This window comes from Physeter macrocephalus, chromosome 1 (genome assembly GCF_002837175.3).
Source record: "Physeter macrocephalus isolate SW-GA chromosome 1, ASM283717v5, whole genome shotgun sequence".
NCBI lineage: Eukaryota > Metazoa > Chordata > Mammalia > Artiodactyla > Physeteridae > Physeter > Physeter macrocephalus.
In genome coordinates this window covers 64318708-64339907 of record NC_041214.2, presented here as the reverse complement: position 1 = coordinate 64339907, position 21200 = coordinate 64318708, and the positions used below count along the sequence as shown (strand labels likewise).

The 21200-nt window shown below is 40.5% G+C and overlaps 1 protein-coding gene across 5 annotated transcripts in view; it reads left to right on the top strand.

Annotated features, from left to right (window-relative positions):
- The window catches only part of TNIK (TRAF2 and NCK interacting kinase), a 438436-nt gene extending 417291 nt beyond the window's left edge, over positions 1 to 21145 (top strand). For all 5 annotated transcript variants that reach the window (XM_024124209.3, XM_024124207.3, XM_024124204.3 and 2 more), the window contains 7 exons: positions 141 to 284; positions 3100 to 3234; positions 6426 to 6526; positions 8788 to 8937; positions 11211 to 11370; positions 11610 to 11749; positions 13952 to 21145. In XM_024124209.3, coding sequence (XP_023979977.1) covers positions 141 to 284; positions 3100 to 3234; positions 6426 to 6526; positions 8788 to 8937; positions 11211 to 11370; positions 11610 to 11749; positions 13952 to 14035 — 914 coding nt within the window. In that variant the 3' untranslated portion in view covers positions 14036 to 21145. The remainder of the gene's footprint in view (positions 1 to 140; positions 285 to 3099; positions 3235 to 6425; positions 6527 to 8787; positions 8938 to 11210; positions 11371 to 11609; positions 11750 to 13951) is intronic.
- The last annotated feature ends 55 nt before the right edge of the window (positions 21146 to 21200 follow it).

Here is a 21200-nt window from a genome sequence, read left to right as displayed (position 1 = left end):
TTCTACACTCCCTACTGTAGTACCTGCTTGCCCATTAGTTTATATTTACAAGTCACAGTTTCTTACGTTTTAAAGGGACCCTGGATGCAGAAGAGTAAAGTCCATAAGAGTCAGTCTTGGGATGCTTCTTAAATTTTCAGGTGTAAACCTCCTGGTGGGAACTGAAAATGGCCTGATGCTTTTGGACCGAAGCGGGCAAGGCAAAGTTTATAATCTGATCAACCGGAGGCGATTTCAGCAGATGGATGTGCTAGAGGGACTGAATGTCCTCGTGACGATATCAGGTATGTTGCTGGGATGACCAGGTCCTCCAGGTCTGCACAGATGGGAAAGGTGATCACCTCACTTCTGAAGGAATAGTAAGCTCTGCCCTTCCCAGCCAACGAGCAGCACGATAAATTACGGCAGTAGGGCCAGAATGACATCACCCACGTTTTGTAACTCCAGAGATTCTGACCTTCAAAGGGAAGTCTCTCACCTCTGCCTGCAATCTGAATCAGACAGAGACATACCACTACGGCTGTGTACATATGGGCCTTCACCCTCTGCCAGGACTCAGCAAGGATCCTTTTAAGGTGTCTGTACTCCAGTCATTGCCGTCTACTCTCAGATGGAGAATATAAAAATGTAGGCTTCTGGATGAATTGGGAGATTGGGATTGACATATATACACTAATGTGTATAAAATAGATAACTAATAAGAACCTGCTGTATAAAAAATAAAATAAAATAAAATTCAAAAAAATAAATGTAGGCTTCTGGGAGTGAGAAATTTTGTAAGCAGAAATTTCTCTGGTCTCTTTTCTTATAAGAGCTTCTTTAGTTTATAGTTCACTGACGTTTTAGCAAGTGCAGCTGGCCCATTGGGTGATTGAGTCTGCAAGGAGATTGGAAGGTAGGAATCATTGCCACCCTCTGCAGCTTTCCAGTTCCCAAAAAGAGCTTAAAAAAAAAAAAAAAAAAAAGAGGGCTTCCCTGGTGGCACAGTGGTTGAGAGTCCACCTGCCGATGCAGGGGACACGGGTTCGCGCCCCGGTCTGGGAGGATCCCATGTGCCGCGGAGCGGCTGGGCCCGTGAGCCATGGCCGCTGAGCCTGCGCGTCCGGAGCCTGCGCTCCACAACGGGAGAGGCCACAGCAGTGAGATGCCTGCGTACCGCAAAAAAAAAAAAAAAAGAGAGAGACAAAAGTGAAGACCTTACTACTGACAAGTTAAAAATGTAACCCGAAGGAGTCTATGTTCTTGAAAGTTTTTTCTTTCAGATGGTGTTTGAAGGAGTTTAATAAATAATACCCCTCCTTTCCCCTCCCATCCCATCCAGTATGAAACCAACAGTACCCCTGCACATTAGAACCACCTGAGGAGATGTGAAAACTCCAGAATGCACCCCAGACTAGCGGGTCGGAATCTGGGAGTGTGGCCCAGGTCTCAGAAGCTTTCATGGCTCCTGAGGTGTCTCCACTGTGCAGCCAAGTTTGAGAACCAGCCATTGTTTTGCAAAGAGAAACATAGGGCTCCTCTTGGGTTGAACCTTGAATAAAGTTTAACTCTTCAGCTGTACTTCTGATTTGAGAAAATGCCCTCATTTGATGCTACAATTTCCTCTTTTGCCTGTCCATTGAATGCTCAGTTTCATCTCTTTTTATTCTCCCCAAATAAGGGTTTGCCAAGTAAATTCTTCTTGTATTATCATTTGAGTTTAATTCAGCTTACTCCTTTATTCTGGGTAATGCGTTCTTGATTGCAACACCCCCAAATCAAATTTAAAACCGTACATCTGCCAGTCACCTACCAAAAGTGGAAATGATATCAAAAAATTCATGTTCAGACTTCATTATGTTGTTAGTGACACATCCCATTTTTAAAAGTGTAACCATTTCCTATTATCATGAGGTGCATAGGTAGGGAAAGAAGGAAATGAAAACAGGAGCCAAATTTTCTTGAACTGCCCTCGGATCTGTGTTGTCACAGAGAGGAGAAAGCACCAGCCCTCCTGCCCATTCTAGCTATAGAAATCAATGCATATTCAAGGCTTTTGGTTATAAAAAGGAATAGTAACTGCACGTGGTTCCCTTAATTTAGGTTATAAATGTACTCTCCTGTCAAATCCAGTGTGCAATGCTTTAATGAATTCTTTTCTTCTGGTATATATCACAGCTGCAAAATATGGAACATTTTTTGACATCTAAGAGAAGTCAAAGGAAAATAAGTATCCAAGAAGTATAACCCACAGGCTTAAATTACTGATCACTTAGGAAAAGCCACCCCAAGGGACATCTTCTTCTCTGGTACTCAGATAATCTCAATATATTAAATTTTGCTCCTCAATTTAAAACTCCTCAATGTTTTTAAGATGTTTCCTTATCATACTAAGAATTCTTTACTCCATGATCTCTTTCCCATCATTTACCAAAGGGAACTTTTGTGTTTTTTTCCAAGTACACAACTTTTTCTCCGTTCTTATTTTTGTTTGACACTCCTTTCAGGGATCTCAGCACTGTAAACATGTCCAAGGGTTATTTTCTGAGCCCTGATGGCCGTCATTGAACTTGTTTCTCATATCTCCTTAAGAAATTCCTTTTTCTGTTTGGTAAAATGAAACTACTACCAGCGGTCATCTTTAAAGTAATAGAGGAGGCGAGTAAGGGGGGCTCTGCATTAACATATGCTGTTGGGTAGAAGGTGAGGGAAAGGTAGTCACACATAAGTATGCTAAAATGTCCAGTTGTCAAAACTCCTTCATGTAATTAGATCTGGAATGTTTTGGAACACTGATCAACCATTCCATTACAGAATTAGGTCTTACTGAGCAGACACTGCCCTTTGCACTGGGAGGAGAGAATAAGAGCACCTTGCTCAAATAAGAAAGGAACAGAAGGTAAAGACAAATTATGCAATGGTTATTTGCCCAAAACACTTGGACCTGTTTTGATCGTAAGTTCTGGCAGAGATAATACTTTGATGATGCTGGAGACACTGATTATTGTACCTTCACACATACACAGACACACACACAAATAAAATAAAATGGAGATGGGGAAGGATTGAGAGAAAAAGCTGTCTCAGGGCCTTGAAATTAAAGTTCTATTACTTCAACAGGAAAGAAGAATAAGCTACGAGTTTACTATCTTTCATGGTTAAGAAACAGAATATTACACAATGACCCAGAAGTAGAAAAGAAACAAGGCTGGATCACTGTTGGGGACTTGGAAGGCTGTATACATTACAAAGTTGGTAAGTCTCAAGACATGGAATTGTTTGCTCAATCCAAATTATTCAGTTAAGTTTCATTTAGTTTTTTTCCATCAGATATTGATGATGCATTTGTGACCAGTTTAAGACACTGCTGGAACCTTAAATATACTTGCATTATTTCCCCAAAAAGTCAGATTGATGAAGTTCAAAGAATGCATTCAGAATAAAGTCTTAGGCTCCAGTTTGAACTCACTCCCAAAGACCCATTAAAATAACCATGAAGAAATAAAAATGCTGTAAACCTACAAGGACAAAGGGACCAGGAGAAGAGAAAACAGATAAGAGATGTCAACAAAATTGAACAAGAATTGTTAGATGACTAGGAACAGAACTAGCTGACCAGGAAATGCTGAATTCTAAGTCTGCTGTGAGGAAAGTCATCAAAATCAATCCAGTCACTCAACAGAACCCAGAAAGGCCCAGGCCCCATGTGTATCTGAGGTGGAGGTGAAGGGTGGGATTGAAAATGGGAGGATTGTTGGAAAGTTGATGAACACGAAATCTTCCAGAACCCAGTCAGGCAGCCACCCTCCCTGACAGCAGCAGAAGATGAAAGGTGGGCACAGCCTATCTGTTGATGGGGAATATTGAATTATAAGGACACACTAATACACACACACCTCCTTCCCCTGTTTAGCACCCCAAATGTTGCCAGCCATGCTTATACTCCCAAGCAAGAGATTGAAAGGTGGTCTTTGGAGAAACTAAATGGCCAGCAAGAAAAGATGTTGAGGTACTAATATTTGAAATGTCGTGAAAAGAGCATGCTATCTAACCACCTTAAAAGTGAAACCCATCAGTCGATAAGCCCACTAGAGCAGACAGTGGGAAAATCCACTAATGGGAAGGAAACTTAAACAGAAAAAAGGGACTTTAGAGGAAACAAGGATAATGAGGAGTGGAACAAAAATTTTTTAAAAGAAACTATCAATATAATAACTTCAGAGAGATTAGAAATACTGTTTCCATAAAAGAAGAATAGGTGTTATTTTTTTTAAAAAAAGATGGAACAGGGTTGGAGAATGTCATTCAGAGACCAAGAAAAAAAATCTTGGAAATTAAAATATATTGGCAGGAATGAAAAAATGCAGTAGAAGGGTCGGAAGACAAAGATGAGAAATGTCCTAGAAAGTAGAATGAAAAGAATAGAAAAAAGAGAGAATAGGTAAGAAAATAAAAGTTTCAGTCCAAGTGGTTCAAAATGTAAGTTACATGAGTTTTAGGAAAAAGATTAAGAAATGGAAGGGGAAGAAAGCATCAAAGAAAGAATACAAGAAAAGTTTCTAGAATTAAGACCTCAAAATCTCAAATTAAAAAGATTCACTGAGTACCTAGTATAGTGAATGAAAAAAGACTAACAAGAAGACATAGCAACATGATATTTCAGTACCCAGGAAATGAGAAGGCTCTTAAAGCTTTCAAATTATAAGTAAATAAATAAACAGTTTACATGTAATAGACACAGAATTAGGTGGCCTGGGACTTACAGCAGTACTAGAAGGTTAGAAGACAATGGAGGAGACGTCCCTGGCAGTCCAGTGGTTAAAACTCCACACTCCCACTGCAGGTGGCGAGGGTTTGATCCCTGGTCAGGGAACGAAAATCCCACATGCCGTGCAGCACAGCCAAGAAAAAAGAAAAAAGACAATGGAGAAAGGCTTTCAAAGTTCTAAAGGAAAACTTTTTTTCACTTAGTATTTTATAACCCATCTGTATTAGCCAGGGCTCTCCAGAGAAACAGAACAAGCAGAATGTGTATATATAGAGAAAGAGACAGAGAAGGAGAAATAAATTAGTCCAGGCAAAGTGGGACAATGGAGGGTTCAGGAAGAGGTACCTACAAGAAAAATAAAATGTTACTAATAGATTACCTGCCATATTTGACTGTACTGACAGCACTAACAGAAAGTTTCCATGTGCTTAGAGATGGATACATAGAAAATAAGGAAGTGAAAAAAATTTGAAAGCAAGAAAGGAATTATAATAATGGTATACTACATGCCTCATTTATGAACAATAATGATTTAAACACAGGATATTGACTTAACCAAAACTTGTAAATATAACTATATTGGAAGTGTGGGGAGGAAGAGATGTGTACGTTTGAGAGAGAGATCTAGAGAGAGAGGAGACTGCTGTAAGAGACTAGACCCTTTCCATTCTCCAGAGTCAGTAGGTAATATCTACAGCTGAAAAAAGTTGTAAATAACATTATCAGCACGTCATTTAGAAATATGGAAATAAATTGCTGAAGAAGTATTTGAAAGTATATTAAAGACAGAATAGTAAACAGGAGAGGCATGCTCCAGAAAAAGAGCTCAGAGAACAAGAATTTGGTCAGTTATCCTGGGCTAAATTCTTTAGGACACAGAACATTCTGTTTGTTCAAACATTTTGTTAATAAAAAGACTGCCATGTGTACTGTCTTAGTCTGTTCAAGCTGCTATAACAGAATACCACAGACTGGGTGGCTTATAAACAACATGAATTTATTTCTCACAGCTCTAAAGGCTGGGAAGAGCCAAGATCAAGTTGGTGGCAGATTCAGTATCTGGTGAGGGTCTGCTTCCTGGGTCACAGACAGTGGTCTTTTTCCTATAACCTCACATAGCAGGAAGGGAGAGGAATCTCTCTGGGGTCTCATGTTAAGGGCACTGGTCCTTTTTGAATTCCTAATAACTGGAATCCAAATTTGAATAATAAGCGAACGGCAGCCATTATGCCTTTACCCATTTGTTGATTTTTCTACCATCTTGCCATACCAGCTCTCAGCTGCTTACATGTGGGTGAACATAAAAGCCAGGCAAGGAAACATGAAGGATTTTTATACAGATTCTTCTTACAATAAATAATTCACCTCTAGACCTAGTGCTTAGAGGCAGTCCTAAGCCAGTTACATCTTTTGATGAAGAAAAGAGCCTTCCAGTATGAAGCAAAAGGCCCCAGGTATCCTGCAAACCAAGTACATTAGAGGAAGTTAAATCTGTATCTATGAGAAGATCCCACACCAGAGCATTACCCTCAATCAGGATGATATATATGTGTGTATATATATATATATATATATATATATATATATATATATATGTATATAGTGGTTTACACATTCATTAATACAAAAACTTGAATAAATTAATGAACTATTTTAATTCATAATTTTTCTATTACAGTCAAATATGAAAGGATCAAATTCTTGGTGATTGCCTTAAAGAATGCTGTGGAGATATACGCTTGGGCTCCTAAACCATATCATAAGTTCATGGCATTTAAGGTAAGTAGGCATGTGATTACCTAACAAGGGCTTGTTTTTTTATATAGTTTAGGTTCCCATCAGTTAACAGTGGTTAACTTACAAATACACTAGTACCAATTTTTCTGTATATAATAAACCTCTTTTAAAAGTGTAGGAGCTCTTATTTGTTTTTCTAAAAGTAAAGACTAGGTATTAGTAAATACTGTTAATTAGTCAAATTAAAATTTGGGTACACCCTCCTCCATTTCAGGTCTCTGCATCATCATCTCTAAGTGGCATTTAATGTGGAATGGTTACCAGGCAAAGCATCCATTATGATATTAGGCAATGAGATTTATTATACACCCACCTAACTAGGGCACTCTCTTGATATTTCGTCTGAAAAAGGCAGACCGACAGCAAGCAGCACTGAATCTCAAGGCTGAACTGAGTCTCTAAATCTTGTAATCCTCGTAAGCCTTTTGGGGAAAAGTCGCTAAAACTCACTTGATGCTCATATATCCCCATTGCTGTTGGACTTCTCTGAAATGAATACTGAATGTAGTCACGTATGGAAATGGCCTAGTTTCTCTGCATCCTTCAATTTTCATTGCTGTTTCATTTTTATCTTGTCTAAGTCTGTACCCACTGTGGTTGGCTTGATAACTCATGAGATTCAACAGAAGTAGGATGGGGAAATGCTGGTCCGGTTGACTCCAGATCATGAAAGCTGACCCCCAAATGCCAGAAGGACCAGTACTTACAGGCACTCTGATGTTTTCAGAGCTGCACAGTCTACCCATAGCCAGTGTGAATTTACCTTCTGTTCATTCTTACTCTCTGCCTACATCTCTCTCTTTCTTTATATATCCTTGGCCCTCACTTTTCCTCCCCACCTTTATGACTATTATCTTTCTTTGACCCTTTATGTATTTTCTGTTGCCACATATGCCACGTGAAGGCAGAAGCTGCCTTGGGAACATTACAAAGCCCTCTTCAGGGCTGAATCACCCCCGCTTCTATCTTGTTCCTTTAGCAGGGCAGGGAGTTCATTTGTGATGTGCTCAGGAAGATGCGAAATGGGCCCCACTCGTTAACCCCGCTTTTATGGAGAGAAATGTTTGGAATGCACTGGGTTAGTAATAACACTTCAGGCATGACTCCTGACAGCTACAGCGGTGCTGCTGTCCTGCCAAAATCTCTCTTCACAAAAGCTTTTCAATCAAGATTCCGTTCCCGTTCCGATTCTGAAGTTACTGTCATCAGTGTACTAGCCAAAGTGCAGGATTGACTGCAAAACGCTTTGTTCAGCAAACCATGGCCAGCCTAGAACGAGGGAAGAGCAAAGGCAAGGACTCGAAGAGGAAAGACTGGAGCCGTCAAGGGGTCGAGCCCTCCCATGGGACAAGGAGATGAGGCTCGAAGAACCTCCCATATGTGAGAATGATGTTAGCAAAAGAGGAGGGAGGGGTCTGTTAGGTGATGGTGGCATGATAGCTGAGGCACTTGTGGTTTCACAGATTCTCGCCCAGACTTCAAGGCCAATACAGGTAGAGTGTGGGTTAAATAATGGCAAAGGAAAACAGAGAAACACTTGACAGTTAGTTGGGGCTTAGACTCTGGAGTCTCACACACAGAACTTTGATAAACGTGGCTGGAGCTCTTTTTTTCTTTTCCTTTTAAACCCAGCTAGCCAACGGAAGCCGTGAGTCTTGAGATGAATCATTCCCACCATCCTCTATCGCCCAAACCCAAGTCTCAGATCTCAGCATTAAGTTTAGAGAAAGCGCCAGTCTGATGTGTACTCACTCACCCAGGAGAGTCAGAACCAGAGCATGCCTGTTAACCTTGAACAGGCTTAGCACAGGGCTGGCCCGCCTGCCCACCCAGTCTGTCTCTGAAAAGGTAGTAGCTATGCCTGGGCCTGGACTGTCCCTTGGGAAGGAGAGGGGCCAGAGAGGTGATTGGACCTTCTTCTTGGGGGAAAGGCCAGAAATAAACAGGGAAGAACAGCAGCACCCAGACACCGAGTTTTTAATATATGATGACACTATCAAAACTGACAACTGTCAACCAGCTTCTCTGCCCTGGAGCACAAGGGGTAGAAAAAGGGGAACAAATGGATGCTAGACTCTTCCTCCAGAGTCGGAATATGAATAGCCCTAAAATTGAAAGAAAGATTTCCTAGCTTTTCAATTTAAGAAAGTCAGACATTAACTTCCACAGGCAATGGCTAAAGGAAAAATTTATTAAGATAACGTCTTTGAATGATGTGGGTACTCATGTGGTGATTTTTAAAGTCTTTTGCAGATCTCCAGCACAAGCCACTGCTTGTTGATCTCACAGTAGAAGAAGGTCAAAGATTAAAGGTTATTTTTGGTTCACACACTGGTTTCCATGTAATTGATGTTGATTCAGGAAACTCTTATGATATCTACATACCATCTCATGTAAGTTCCTGGAAGCAGACTGTCAAGACTGTCTGTTCCACAACCTGTGTGTGTAGATTTGTTTTTGTACATTTTTAGTGGAGGTCATGCTTGTACTAATCAGTAAAGCAGATGGACTTATGGTCTTCACTAAATAGATGAGACTTTTAAGACATAAAACATGTAACTTTGATTTTTATGGCTGCTTAAAATTGAGTAACAGGTAATAGCAATTATTTGCCATGTACTGGACATGTTGTCTCATTGGGTTTTACATTAAAATACATACAGTGTTTTTCGTTCAAGAGCATAGATTCTGTTTTTTAAGCAAGACTATAGTAGATGAGCTTCTATTTTTAGCTTTTGAAGGAGATTGGTTCATTTTATGTGGGAGAAGTCCAGTGATCCTTTTTCTGCTATTGTTCCTCTCTTCAAGTGGAGGGTAGTGTCACGTGGCGGAATCAGACACCCTGGAGCACATGCTCTGGCTCTTGCATGTATTCGCTTTGTAATAGTGGACACATTAGGCAACCTGTCCAACCCTCAGCTTTCACATCTGTAAAATGGAGCTAAGACGACCTATCCCATAGGGTTATCATCAGCATTAAGTGAGGTCATACATCTAAAGTAGTTGGCACAGGGCCCTGCAAATTGTACTATTAATATTACTATACTGACACATTGCCTAAAACATGACATTTAAGGGACATGCTGCCCATGGTTTCATGTAGTAGGATGAGTGCAGTGTAAATCGTGTTTCCTCTAATGTATGTAGTCCCAAGGCTAACATACAGTAGAAATTATTTGTCAACAAAGTCTGAGACCTAATCTGTTGCTGTTTGGTATTTTGAGACTTTAAAGACTTTACTCCAAAGGAGCACAACAATTGAAAAAAGTTGTTTTGGTGCACAACACACATACGTCATTGGTTGTTACGTTACAGCTTTTCTCGTGTGTGTATGTGCACACAGGACTCACAGCTCGTGCTCTTGGTGAGGGGACTGGGCTGTCCCCATGATCATCCTCCATCCCCTCATAACCGTCCACCGTACCTACTGGATGGCCATGACATTCTCAACCAGGGGATCGCAGCAACACCACGTCTCTTTTCCCAGAACAAGTCAATCTACACTTATCTGAATAGTATGATTTTTTTTTTAGTGAACGGTAATTTTTAAATTTTTTCTCAACAAGCCATTAATTTGGACTACAGTAAGTCCCCTACATAAGAACGAGTTCCGTTCCGAGAGCAAGTTCATAAGTTTAGTTTGTTCATAAGTCCAATGAAGTTAGCCTAGGTACCCAACTAACACAATCGGCTATGTAGTACTGTACTGTAATAGGTTTATGATACTTTTCACACAAATAATACATAAAAAACAAGCACAAAAAATAAAACATTTTTAATCTTACAGTACAGTACCTTGAAAAGTACAGTAGTACAGTACAACAGCTGGCACTTCTTAGCAGTACCAGCTACATCACTGCTGCTTTTACGCTTGCTTCCGGACATCCTGGGCTGGAAATAATGATACTGTACTACTGTACTCTATACAGTACTGTAAAAGTAAAGTACACAAAAGCACAACCACTTGTAGAAGATGCACACACATCACAATGTACACCAGGCACGTGAATATTGGACATGCGAACACACGTTCGCACCTTGAAAAGTTCACACCTTGAAGGTTCGTACGTAGGGGACTTATTTAGGCACCCAGATAAACAATCTGTATTGACTGTTCATAGCCTGTTTTGGTCCCACCTTTTGGCCGCATTTGGGCCGTTTCCATCAGATCCAACTGGATTGCATTCTCCTCATCTTTTTTGGAAGTAGATAGAAAACGCGAGATTTTCAATGTACATGGGAATGTGCTCAAATCCCAATTCTACCACCATATACTAGTGCAGCTTTGGTCAAATTACATAACCCCTCTGAGATGCAGTTGCTTCATCTGTAGACAGAAATATCTAGCATGGGGAGCTGTTTTAAAGGCCAGAAGTTATACATGGAAAGGGCACACACTTGGCACAGGGCAGGTGCTCCATAGTTGTAGTTGTTGCTTTTAGAACAGGTAAATTGGATTCTCAACCTAGTGCCTAAGTTTGTATTTACCAGGGTATTTGACAGGTCGGTGGTTAAATTAAGCAAAGCAAAATGTCAGTCTCTAGAATGTAAATGGAAAAGGGAAAAGAAAAAACTTTTTTTTTTCTTTGCAATTCTTAGAGATTAATAGCTAAGATACTGTCTTATTTTTTAAAAGAATAATGCCTGGCCTTTCTTTGTCTTCTAGATTCAGGGCAATATTACTCCTCATGCCATTGTCATCTTGCCTAAAACAGATGGAATGGAAATGCTTGTTTGCTATGAGGATGAGGGGGTGTATGTAAACACCTACGGCCGGATAACTAAGGATGTGGTGCTCCAATGGGGAGAAATGCCCACGTCTGTGGGTAGGTTAACCATTCCTTATCTCCTTCAGCAGTTACACCCCCCAAATGAAACGAAAGTCAAGAAATGTGAAACAACCATTTGATTCCACAAAAAAAAGTCTGTGAATAACACTTGTAAGACTTGCTTTGTCTGTTTATCTCAAGTCGTTTGTCATTTTTGTGGTTAAGATGTGAACAGATGCTGTGAGTTATTGCCCATCTAATGTTTTTAATGCAGTTTTGGAAATTCCTTTTGACAGCCTACATTCATTCCAATCAGATAATGGGCTGGGGCGAGAAAGCTATTGAGATCCGGTCAGTGGAAACAGGACATTTGGATGGAGTATTTATGCATAAGCGAGCTCAAAGGTTAAAGTTTCTATGTGAAAGAAATGATAAGGTAAATCCGTTTCAACATTTGCATTAGTGTTTGCATTTTAAGAGACCACCAGGTACCTGTGAAACCTTCATTTTCCTTTATACTGATTTGAATCACATCTGTGTTAAACAATCAATATTATCTTGAAATGGCATTATTTGGTTTGATTCATGTGAACCCTCAAAATATATTATTCCCACATCAAAAAAGACATAAAAACATCTTAAAAATTTCTTGTAAACTCTTAGTAACTTGTGTGGCTTGCAGGCCTTAAGATGACTCAGCAAATACCCCAAATTCTCCTAAGCACTTAGAAGAGCCGGCCTCTCATTAGTCATCTCACAGTGGGTCAACTTTATACCCCACTTTTAGACTTTTCACAGAATCACTATTGGGATGTAACCCATCACATTATATTCGATTTTAAATGTAAAACATTTGACATGTAGAAATACAAACTTTTTAGAAGTGTCACCCATACCTTAAGGAATGCACAATCACAAACTCAACTAGTGCCATGTCCTGTGTCATTCCAGCCATGTTTCTTCTGAAGTGTCATAGGGGGACTGTTTTCCAGTGAAATCGGCAGTGTTTGTCTGGCATGATCAGTCTCCCAGAAGGCGTATTCTGCAGCAGTGCTGCTTCTCCCTTGCCCTCCCTGTAGACTAACCCAGAGTTTTTAGTAGCTAAGCTGTACTGTATTTGTGAATTCATCCTTTGGGACTATGGCCAACTTAGAAATGCTGTCCCCAAAACAGCAGACATAGACATCTATAGAAAAGAACATGACAGGTTGAACAGACCTGCATCTCTTGGCTCACCCCCGTTCCCCAGAAGCCAGGCTGGTCTTAGTCTGGCCCTGGAGTAGCCAACTACTCTGACCTGGTGTGGTCTGGTGTGGTCTGGGTGGACAACAGCTGGGGATGGCAAGGATGGTCCCAGGCCCCTATCAGAATACACCAGAAAACAGACCTGAGCCCTAGTAAAATTCCAGCCCCTGCCTAGTCTCTGGGAATCATAAGACTAGGAGAGATCTGGGCACGGACACCCACACTCCAGTTCATTGAAGTCCCACCCCAGAAAGCCAATTTCAAGTCACGACCACACCCCCAGCAGCAGGCTGGGACCACACCAGCATCTGGGGCCCGAGCTTTAGAGCCAAGGCTCACAGAACCTGGAGAGAACAGCAGCCCTTTCTTTCCCTCACTGTGTTCCCATGGGTCCTCTGTGCTTCCCTGTTTTGATTCATTGACCCGAACAGTAGCTTTACTTACATATATAGCATTAGCTGAAAGATGAGCATTTCCACAGAACTTCCTAAGAAGTTGTTGGGAGAGACAGCATTCTTCTGAAGAAACTGTGGGAATGAAGTAGCAGAGACTTTATGCTAATGACAAAAGTAAATGCCTTGGACCAAAGTTTGGTGTTGGCCGACTGAAGGACTGGGCCACAGCCCAGAATATTATTTTGCTGGGCAGTGGTTCATTGATGTTGAGCTCAAGCAAGCAGTACCCCAAATCTTGCTCGCTTCTCTCAGTCGTTTGATAAAATGATTTGGCAGACCCAGACCGAATGGACTGTGGTTCTCCTTACTAATGCCATGATCTCCTTTGGCCTAGGATATGCATTCATCAGCAGAGAAACCAAGCATTAACTCTTGGAATGCCAAAGTGAATAGGCATTAAACACCTTACCCTATCTGACCAGAACCGCTTTTTTTTTTTCTTAATTGAGAAATGAAGTTGTAGAGTAGTCAGTAGGCCCCAAATTCCCCCTTGACTTTGGAAATGTGAGAGGATTCTCTTCATTCCCAAAATCTGCCCTCTTGTTATTAGGGGAGAGAAAAGGGGAGCCCCTGTGGCTTTCCAGAAATTAACAAAGGACGTGTTGTGTCCTAGACCAGAAATCCAGCATATCATCCTAGCACGAAACTCCCTTGTAAAAAGTGAGCACCCAAAGGGTTGTTACAAATCAAGATATAGCCCCTTCTGGGTCCCTGAAGGCCAATGCCACAATCAGTCATAGTAACCTTCATAGGAATAAAGGCAGGAATGTTTACAGAGGATGCACTATATTAAAAGGCACTTTATAAACACCAGCCATTAAGTCTTAAGAGCTGACACATGGCAAGCATAGGACATGTGAGAGAAAATGGATGGACGGTTGAAGAAAAGAGGGAAAGAAACCATGCAGTTGAACTAACTTCTTTTTAATTTCAAACAGGTATTTTTTGCATCCGTGCGATCTGGAGGAAGTAGCCAAGTGTTTTTCATGACCCTCAACAGAAATTCCATGATGAACTGGTAACAGAAGAGCACTTGGCACTTATCTTCATGGCGTTATTTCTAATTTAAAAGAACATAACTCATGTGGACTTATGCCAGTCTAGAGGCAGAATCAGAAGGCTTGGTTGACCATACCGCTTTACCCTTTTCCTCTCCCTCCACCCGTCCCAGTACAGTCCATCTTTCAGTGTTGCAGCCTGGTTGAGAAGGAGAGAAAAAGGTGGCAGGAATTTCCAGGAGATCCCCAAGAATGCTGCGTTGTCTGTGGACAAAGATGGACCATGTGCCCTTCGGAGTTAGGGATAGAAACAAATATTGTGTGCTCTTATGATTAAGCTGTGTTCTGGTGGGTTTTTGAGTTTTATTTTGTTTTGTTTTTTTACTTTTTTTCTTTACCCCTTTACTTTGTAAGAATGGGGAAAGAATGCATACTGAGAAAATGTCTGTTTTTAATTGTCTGCCTGCTAGCTTTAAGTATACAATGTGTTGTAAAATTTCCAATTTCGAATGGTGAGAGACAGCACAATAAATGTACCTTATCTCTTTACACTGAAGGCCATAACTACATAGTGGGGTAATTGTAGAGCTCTTTTGCCTTCACGAACCCAAAAGGTTGCTTTTTGATAGCAACTGCTAATGGATTTTAAAAGAGAAGAAAAATACTAGTTTTCCCCTCTTTTGGGAAATAGATTTTAAATGGCTAAACTACTAGCCTTAGACTAATAAAATCAACTACCATTTTTGTGAGTCTGGCAGGCCCTCTTTTATATGGCCCTGTACAGAACAGAGTGTATTGAATGGGATAGTAGTGCCATTGAGTTGAGTTGGCTCTAGTGAATGAGAGACTCTATAATACAACATTGCCTCAGCGATTATGCAACAGATCAGGGCAAAAGATGGGATGACAGAGGGGGTCAGACAGAAAGAGCTTCTGGAAACAAGCTAAAAATGTATATACACACACACACACACACACACACACACTTTTTTTTCTTCCAAATGCACAAAACTTCCCAGCTAAGAGGTCACTCTGTTCGGGCTTCTTTAGGAGTTAAGCCTTTGTTCTTTCTGGGAATTGGAGAATAAATAAGATCCAGGCTCTGGTCGTTCCCAGCTTTCTCCTGAGGGTGCCACTTTCCCAAGATGAAAACTGTGACTGAAAAAATAATAATAATAAATGTTTCTGAGCTGCCTGTGTTCTCTCTGGGTTGGTGAGAGAAGGGACTAGACTACTAAGCCTGCCTGAGACCCAGCGGGCATCATTGGTTCAGATGTTATAGAACTTGAAAGCAAGGCTTTGGCCAAAATTCTGAGACCCTAATCATTTTACCTTCCTCCAAATTACCCAACATACGGTAAACAACATTTGTGCAGAATATGTATGTATTTCGTTCAGGTTGACTTGTGTCCTTATAGACTCTTACGCAGATGATTTGAACTTTTACGTGACTGTCTGGGATTTTTTTTCCAAAGCTACCAGCATGGCCGCCTGCGGTATCAAGGTGTTGCAAAACGATATCTGTGTTGCGCTTCCTGTTTTAACCTACCTCGTTTCGTTTGTTTTGTTTCACTGTTCATCACAGCAGTGTTATCTCCAGGAGACATATAGAGAGCTCAACTGGCAATCTCAGGTGCACTTAATATTTTAAAATAAAACAGTAGTTGACCAAATTGTTCCTCCTGAAAAATTGAAAAAAAAAAAAATCCAACAACAACAAAACTAATGTGGCTTGTTTCTGGAGAAAACAATTACGCTAAACAGATCCAAAAAAAAAAATCTATGATCCTACTGATTTTGCCTAAATACATGAGCAGCTGATGTACTATTAATGAGAACGAAATACACATTAGGAAAACGGCACCATTTCAATCTGGTGGCTTGGGCGAGGGGGGGCGGGGAAGGGGAAATATTCTAGTCCTGTTATAGATGATTCTGCCCCTCCTGTAAAGGTGGTTGTCATTTGCATTTATTTTAAGCAGGTAGCACAGGAATGGAATTGAGGATTATCTTCAGGCGATCACCAAGATGTCCTCATTGTGGCCCCTTTAGTGCTCAAAAGCAATGATATCCTCCCGTTCTCATTTTTACTGCTAAGGTTCTGCTGCTGAACAATATTATCTTCACAAATTCCGTGCAACAAATTCAGCAATAACGTTTTGGATTGAATTTAGCAACTACTGTAATTGGATGCTGACGTGGGCAAGATATATTGATTTGGGTCTCATCCCCGCATGTGATTGCCACCAGCTCTTTATATTGCTGCTGTGGTATTTTAAACCAGAAGCTTCTTTAAATTATGTTGCAAACTGATCTTTGTTTTTATGTTTTGTTTTGTTTTTATTTCTAAGTGGTAAGTTCAAAACACACAGCTTTAAATGATTTTTTTATTGTGGGATTTTGGGTACAGTTAAGAAATAAAAGGGAATCATTGTGTTTAAACATAAGGTAGTTTGTGAATGTATTTTTTAAAGCCTAGATTCATTGAAACAAAAAATCATAAGAGAACAATATTAATGCAGTCTTGTTTACAGTATGTACAGTGACATAACATAGAACATGAGCTTTTCTGGTGCCAACAACAATAAAACACAGACGTTAAACATCAAGCCATGCCTTTTATATTTTTGTACAAATATCTTACACAGAGTACAAGGCAAAACCAAATTTAAAAAGGGCCCCCCACAAATCTGTGCTCCTTAAAAGATTTCTAAAGAATTCTTTGAAGCTTTTATCTCCAAAAATACATTTCCTCCATCAGGACTGGCCCTAGCCCTGAAATACTGAGGCCTAGGTCATGCAGAATATTTCAGAATAACTATTCTTGGGCCCATAACAATTCCCAACTTTTTGGTTTGCTTTAATTCTTTATTCTTTTTTTGGGGGGGGCAGGGGTGAGGGGGTGGTTGTGCTTTTCATCCCTCTTAATATCATCTTAAAAATAAAATGAGCCAGTTCTAGAGATAAAATCCCCAGCAGGAAAAACTAAAACTAAAAACTGAAACTAGTTTCAAGACCAAAGAAATTTTTATTAAGATTTCTATACAAAGAGAAACTGAGACCTCCCTCCCCCAAAGTAAGTTTCTCTAGATCTTTTCTGTCTTTGCTACTCTCAGTTGATAATCATGCAGTAAGATCCACGGCAGCTGCTCACACCATCGTCGTGGGCCGGGGTCTGTCAGGCGACTATCGTTGCTGAGTGCCAGTCCGGGACGCTAGAGAAGATTCCTCCATACAGTGGTTAATGGGAACAGCGGACCTGTAAGATCCCTTCAGATGGGGAGAGTACTCTCTCTCCATGCCAATTACATTCAGACCATTGTCCTTGCACACAATATAAGTGAAGACAGCTTGCACTAAGTGCCACATAAAATCTAATGACTCTATTTAGATATCATTTTTCTTGAAGACTTTCGAACAGGGCTTCCAGAAGACTTGGAGCTACTTCAACAGTATAGGTTAAGGCGCAGATGACATCCCACAAGGCCACTCAAACAGGGACTCCATTTTTCTAACACTTTGACACAGCTTTCCAAGACATGCTTCTTACACACGTTGCATCAAGTACACATTTTTTAAAAGCATCTTAATTCCTGGTTGTCAAGACCTACTAACAGTTTTCTGTCTGCTCTTGTGACTTATTGGTAATTGGTGTCTCTGGTCCCTCCTGTGCAGTAGATTAGAAAGAGATGTGAAATTCAGGCCGGAGCCATTTTGGTTTTGTCCATTGCCAGACAAGAAACGGCTGAAGTCTGACCTCACATTCCATGAAGTTAAAAAAAAAAAAAAAAATGTTTTCCCTACTAGTATGTGTCCCACTTGCTGTCACTGTATCCTTGAAATGTTGAAGAGCTATTTGTGTTAATAGTGTGTGCTGTCTTTGAAAGTCTGCTTGAACAGGCATCACTTGCATTTGTGCTGACTGCTTTAAGGTATAAGATATGCTACATTATTTTTAAGAAAGAAGATGCAGTTACTGGTCAAACTTTTTTAACCTTCCGGAGGAAAATAGGAGAATATCCATAACATGCTCATGGCAATTCTGAATGACCCTGCCATGCTCCCAACGTTTCCAAATCTCCTGATTCTATGTTCTGACCATCTCAACAGTTTCTGTGAATTATTAGTTACCTTTTAGTTCATCCCGCAAAATTTTAAATCTAACTATATCAAAGAATAACAAACAAATTCAAAGCTGGCTTCCCTGAGACTATACAGTTACAAAATAAAATCCAAAAATCTAAATTTGATTTCATTTACCTGCCAGCATTTCTCATAAATACCATTACATTTTGGCCTTGATCAGGATTGCAATATCAAGAACCTTAAAATGTGCTACTCTCCTTTTATGGGTCCCAAAATGGGTATAAACTGATCTTCTTTCAGAAGCTCCAGCAAAAAAGAAAACCTCCCGAGAGTTTGCAAGTTCAAAACTGACCATTTGTACATGTCTACCAAATATTTTCTAGTGTTGTTTGATTTGCATACTGTATCATTGTTCTGGGACTTTTTCCATAGACAATTAGAATATTCAACAATTTGCATAGCATCAAACAGTATGAGACCATAACTCTCTGCTTTGAACTTCATTCTTCTAGGGCTGTCATTCCAGAAAATGCCAGAATGCACCAAAATGAAACGCATAAAAGCATTTTAAAAGCAAAAATCCCTGGATAAGTTTTGAGATATTCTAAATTCAAACCAAAATCTTTGACTCTGTCCATGATGCCAAACATTTGGATGAAGACTAGAAAATACAGTTTAAAATAGAAATGTTCTAAAGTTTCCAGATTTTTGCTTTGTGTAGATATATTCAAACTAACTCAACTCCTTGCATGGTAGGGTTTGGTTTTGATGGTTTGTTTTTATCACACTAAATTGCATTGCACAGTTGAGGCTGGGCAAATCCTGGAGGAAAGGTGAGTTTTCATTTCCAGCAATGGATCATGGTTTGTCCATAGCAAATATCCATGCCCCAGCTGCCTCTTCCTCCTATCTCTTCCCCTGGGGTTAGTATTAAGGAATAGTAATTCTGTATTATGGTTTATTTAAAAACCTCAGACATCACCCTGAATCAGAATTTCAAGTGTTAGGTGACAGCAAGAAATAAATCTGCAGCAGGAAAAAACAAAAAAGGATGACAGCTTGGATGAAGTTTAAAATTGGATGTTGTGAAACTATTTTTGTGCACTCTAGCTATCTTTTTTACAATGTTAACATAACTGTAGAAATGCCAAATTTATAATATTGGAAGGGAAAACTATCATTTCGCTGTGCCTACAAGTGTTTACATTGTTTAAATCTCCAGTTTTCTAAAGTGTTTTAAATTGTCAAAAACGTGCTGAAACTGGGTAAGTCTCACCTGTGTCAGGGTATAAAAGAAGAAAATCTTGGCATATTTTCTAGTCTGAACCTTTTGGTTACTTTCAAGTATTTTTTTTTTCCCTGCATTCAAAAAGCCTTCAGTTACTGTTGTCTAAGTTTGTTCCAAGCTGTAGTTAGAAATGATTTGATAGGTTCTAAGCCGGGGTTTTCCCATACTGTGACTGCCACACCTTGGAATATACTATTTTATGTTATCTCTATCAAAATGTGAAAAATAAAATATTGATAGTAGTAGGACGCCTGCTTGTTCTTCATTGCCACTTCCAGACTATTATCCCTTCTTCCTCCTCAACACTTCAATGCTTTGAAGCTCTTGCCACCAGCCTATAAGTTCTCCAGTTACCTTCGGTCACTCCCCCTCTTTGCTTCCGTATCTTGGCTCTTAGCTCACTGTCACCATCTCCAACACCTCCCTTGATTAATTCTTGGTGATTTCAAGAACCACTTAGAGAATCCCTGGCTTCTCAGTTTCCTGATCTTGAACAGTGAAACTTACCATTACCAATTACCTCACCACCTCCTAAACTGGTAGCAGGCAATTCTTCCCATTTGCTCTAGGTGGATCTCATCCATTGTCACCAAATAAAGGTCATCACCCCCCAAAATCTTCTGTGTCACCAGCTTTACTCATTCTATTGGAGGGCTGTACTGCATTCATGCTGCAATCTCTTGTGTTATAAACACCCTGGGCCCCACTACCATCCCTAACTGCCATCTTACTTATCTGTTCCCCTTCACACACAAAAAAAAACAAATCAGCTTTTTATCCTCACCACAAGCAGCTCTTGCTAAGGACACAAGTTATATCCACACTGTCAAATGCAATGGCCAGGGCTCTGACTTCGTGCCGTTTAACTTACCTGCAGTCTTTAACACAGGTAATAATAACTCCTTCCTTCTTGAAGTATTGAATAGTTTCTCAGCTCTGGGACATCCTCTCATGTTCTCTCTCCTCTCTGACCATTCCTTATTGGTCTCCTTTGCTGAATTCCTAGAGTGCCCAGCACTGGACATCCCCTTTCTAAGTGATCTCTTCTAGTCTTGGGGCTTGAAAAACCATCATATTTTTATCAATACTCATATTTTTATCCCCAGCCCTAATCTCTTTTCTGAAAGCCCGATTTATATGTCTAAAACTACTTACTTGGCATCTTCATTGGATACATAATTGACATCTCAAACTCAACATATTTATAAATTTATTTTATTTTTATTTATTTTTGGCTGAGGTGGGTCTTTGTTGCAGTGCGTGGGCTTCTCATTGCGGTGGTTTTTGCTGCAGAGCACGGGCTCTAGAGCGCAGGCTCAGTAGTTGTGGCCCACGGGCCTAGTTGCTCCACGGCATGTGGGATCTTCCCGGACCAGGGCTTGAACCCGTGTCCCCAGCATTGGCAGGGAGATTCTTAACCACTGCGCCACCAGGGAAGTCCAAACTCAACATATTTAAAACTACACTAATTTGCACCCCACCTACAGATCTACTCCCATATTACAGTCTTCTCTATGTCAGTAAATGGCAACTTTGTTCCTCCCGACCAGAAGAGAAGATCTTATCATTTCCCTTCATTTTTCTCTTTCACATACCGCATGCAATCCATTAAAAACAAAACACCTGGGCTTCCCTGGTGGCGCAGTGGTTGAGAGTCCGCCTGCCGATGCAGGGTACACGGGTTCGTGCCCCGGTCCGGGAAGATCCCACATGCCGCGGAGCGGCTGGGCCCGTGAGCCATGGCCGCTGAGCCTGCGCGTCCGGAGCCTGTGCTCCGCAATGGGAGAGGCCACAACAGTGGCAGGCCTGCATACC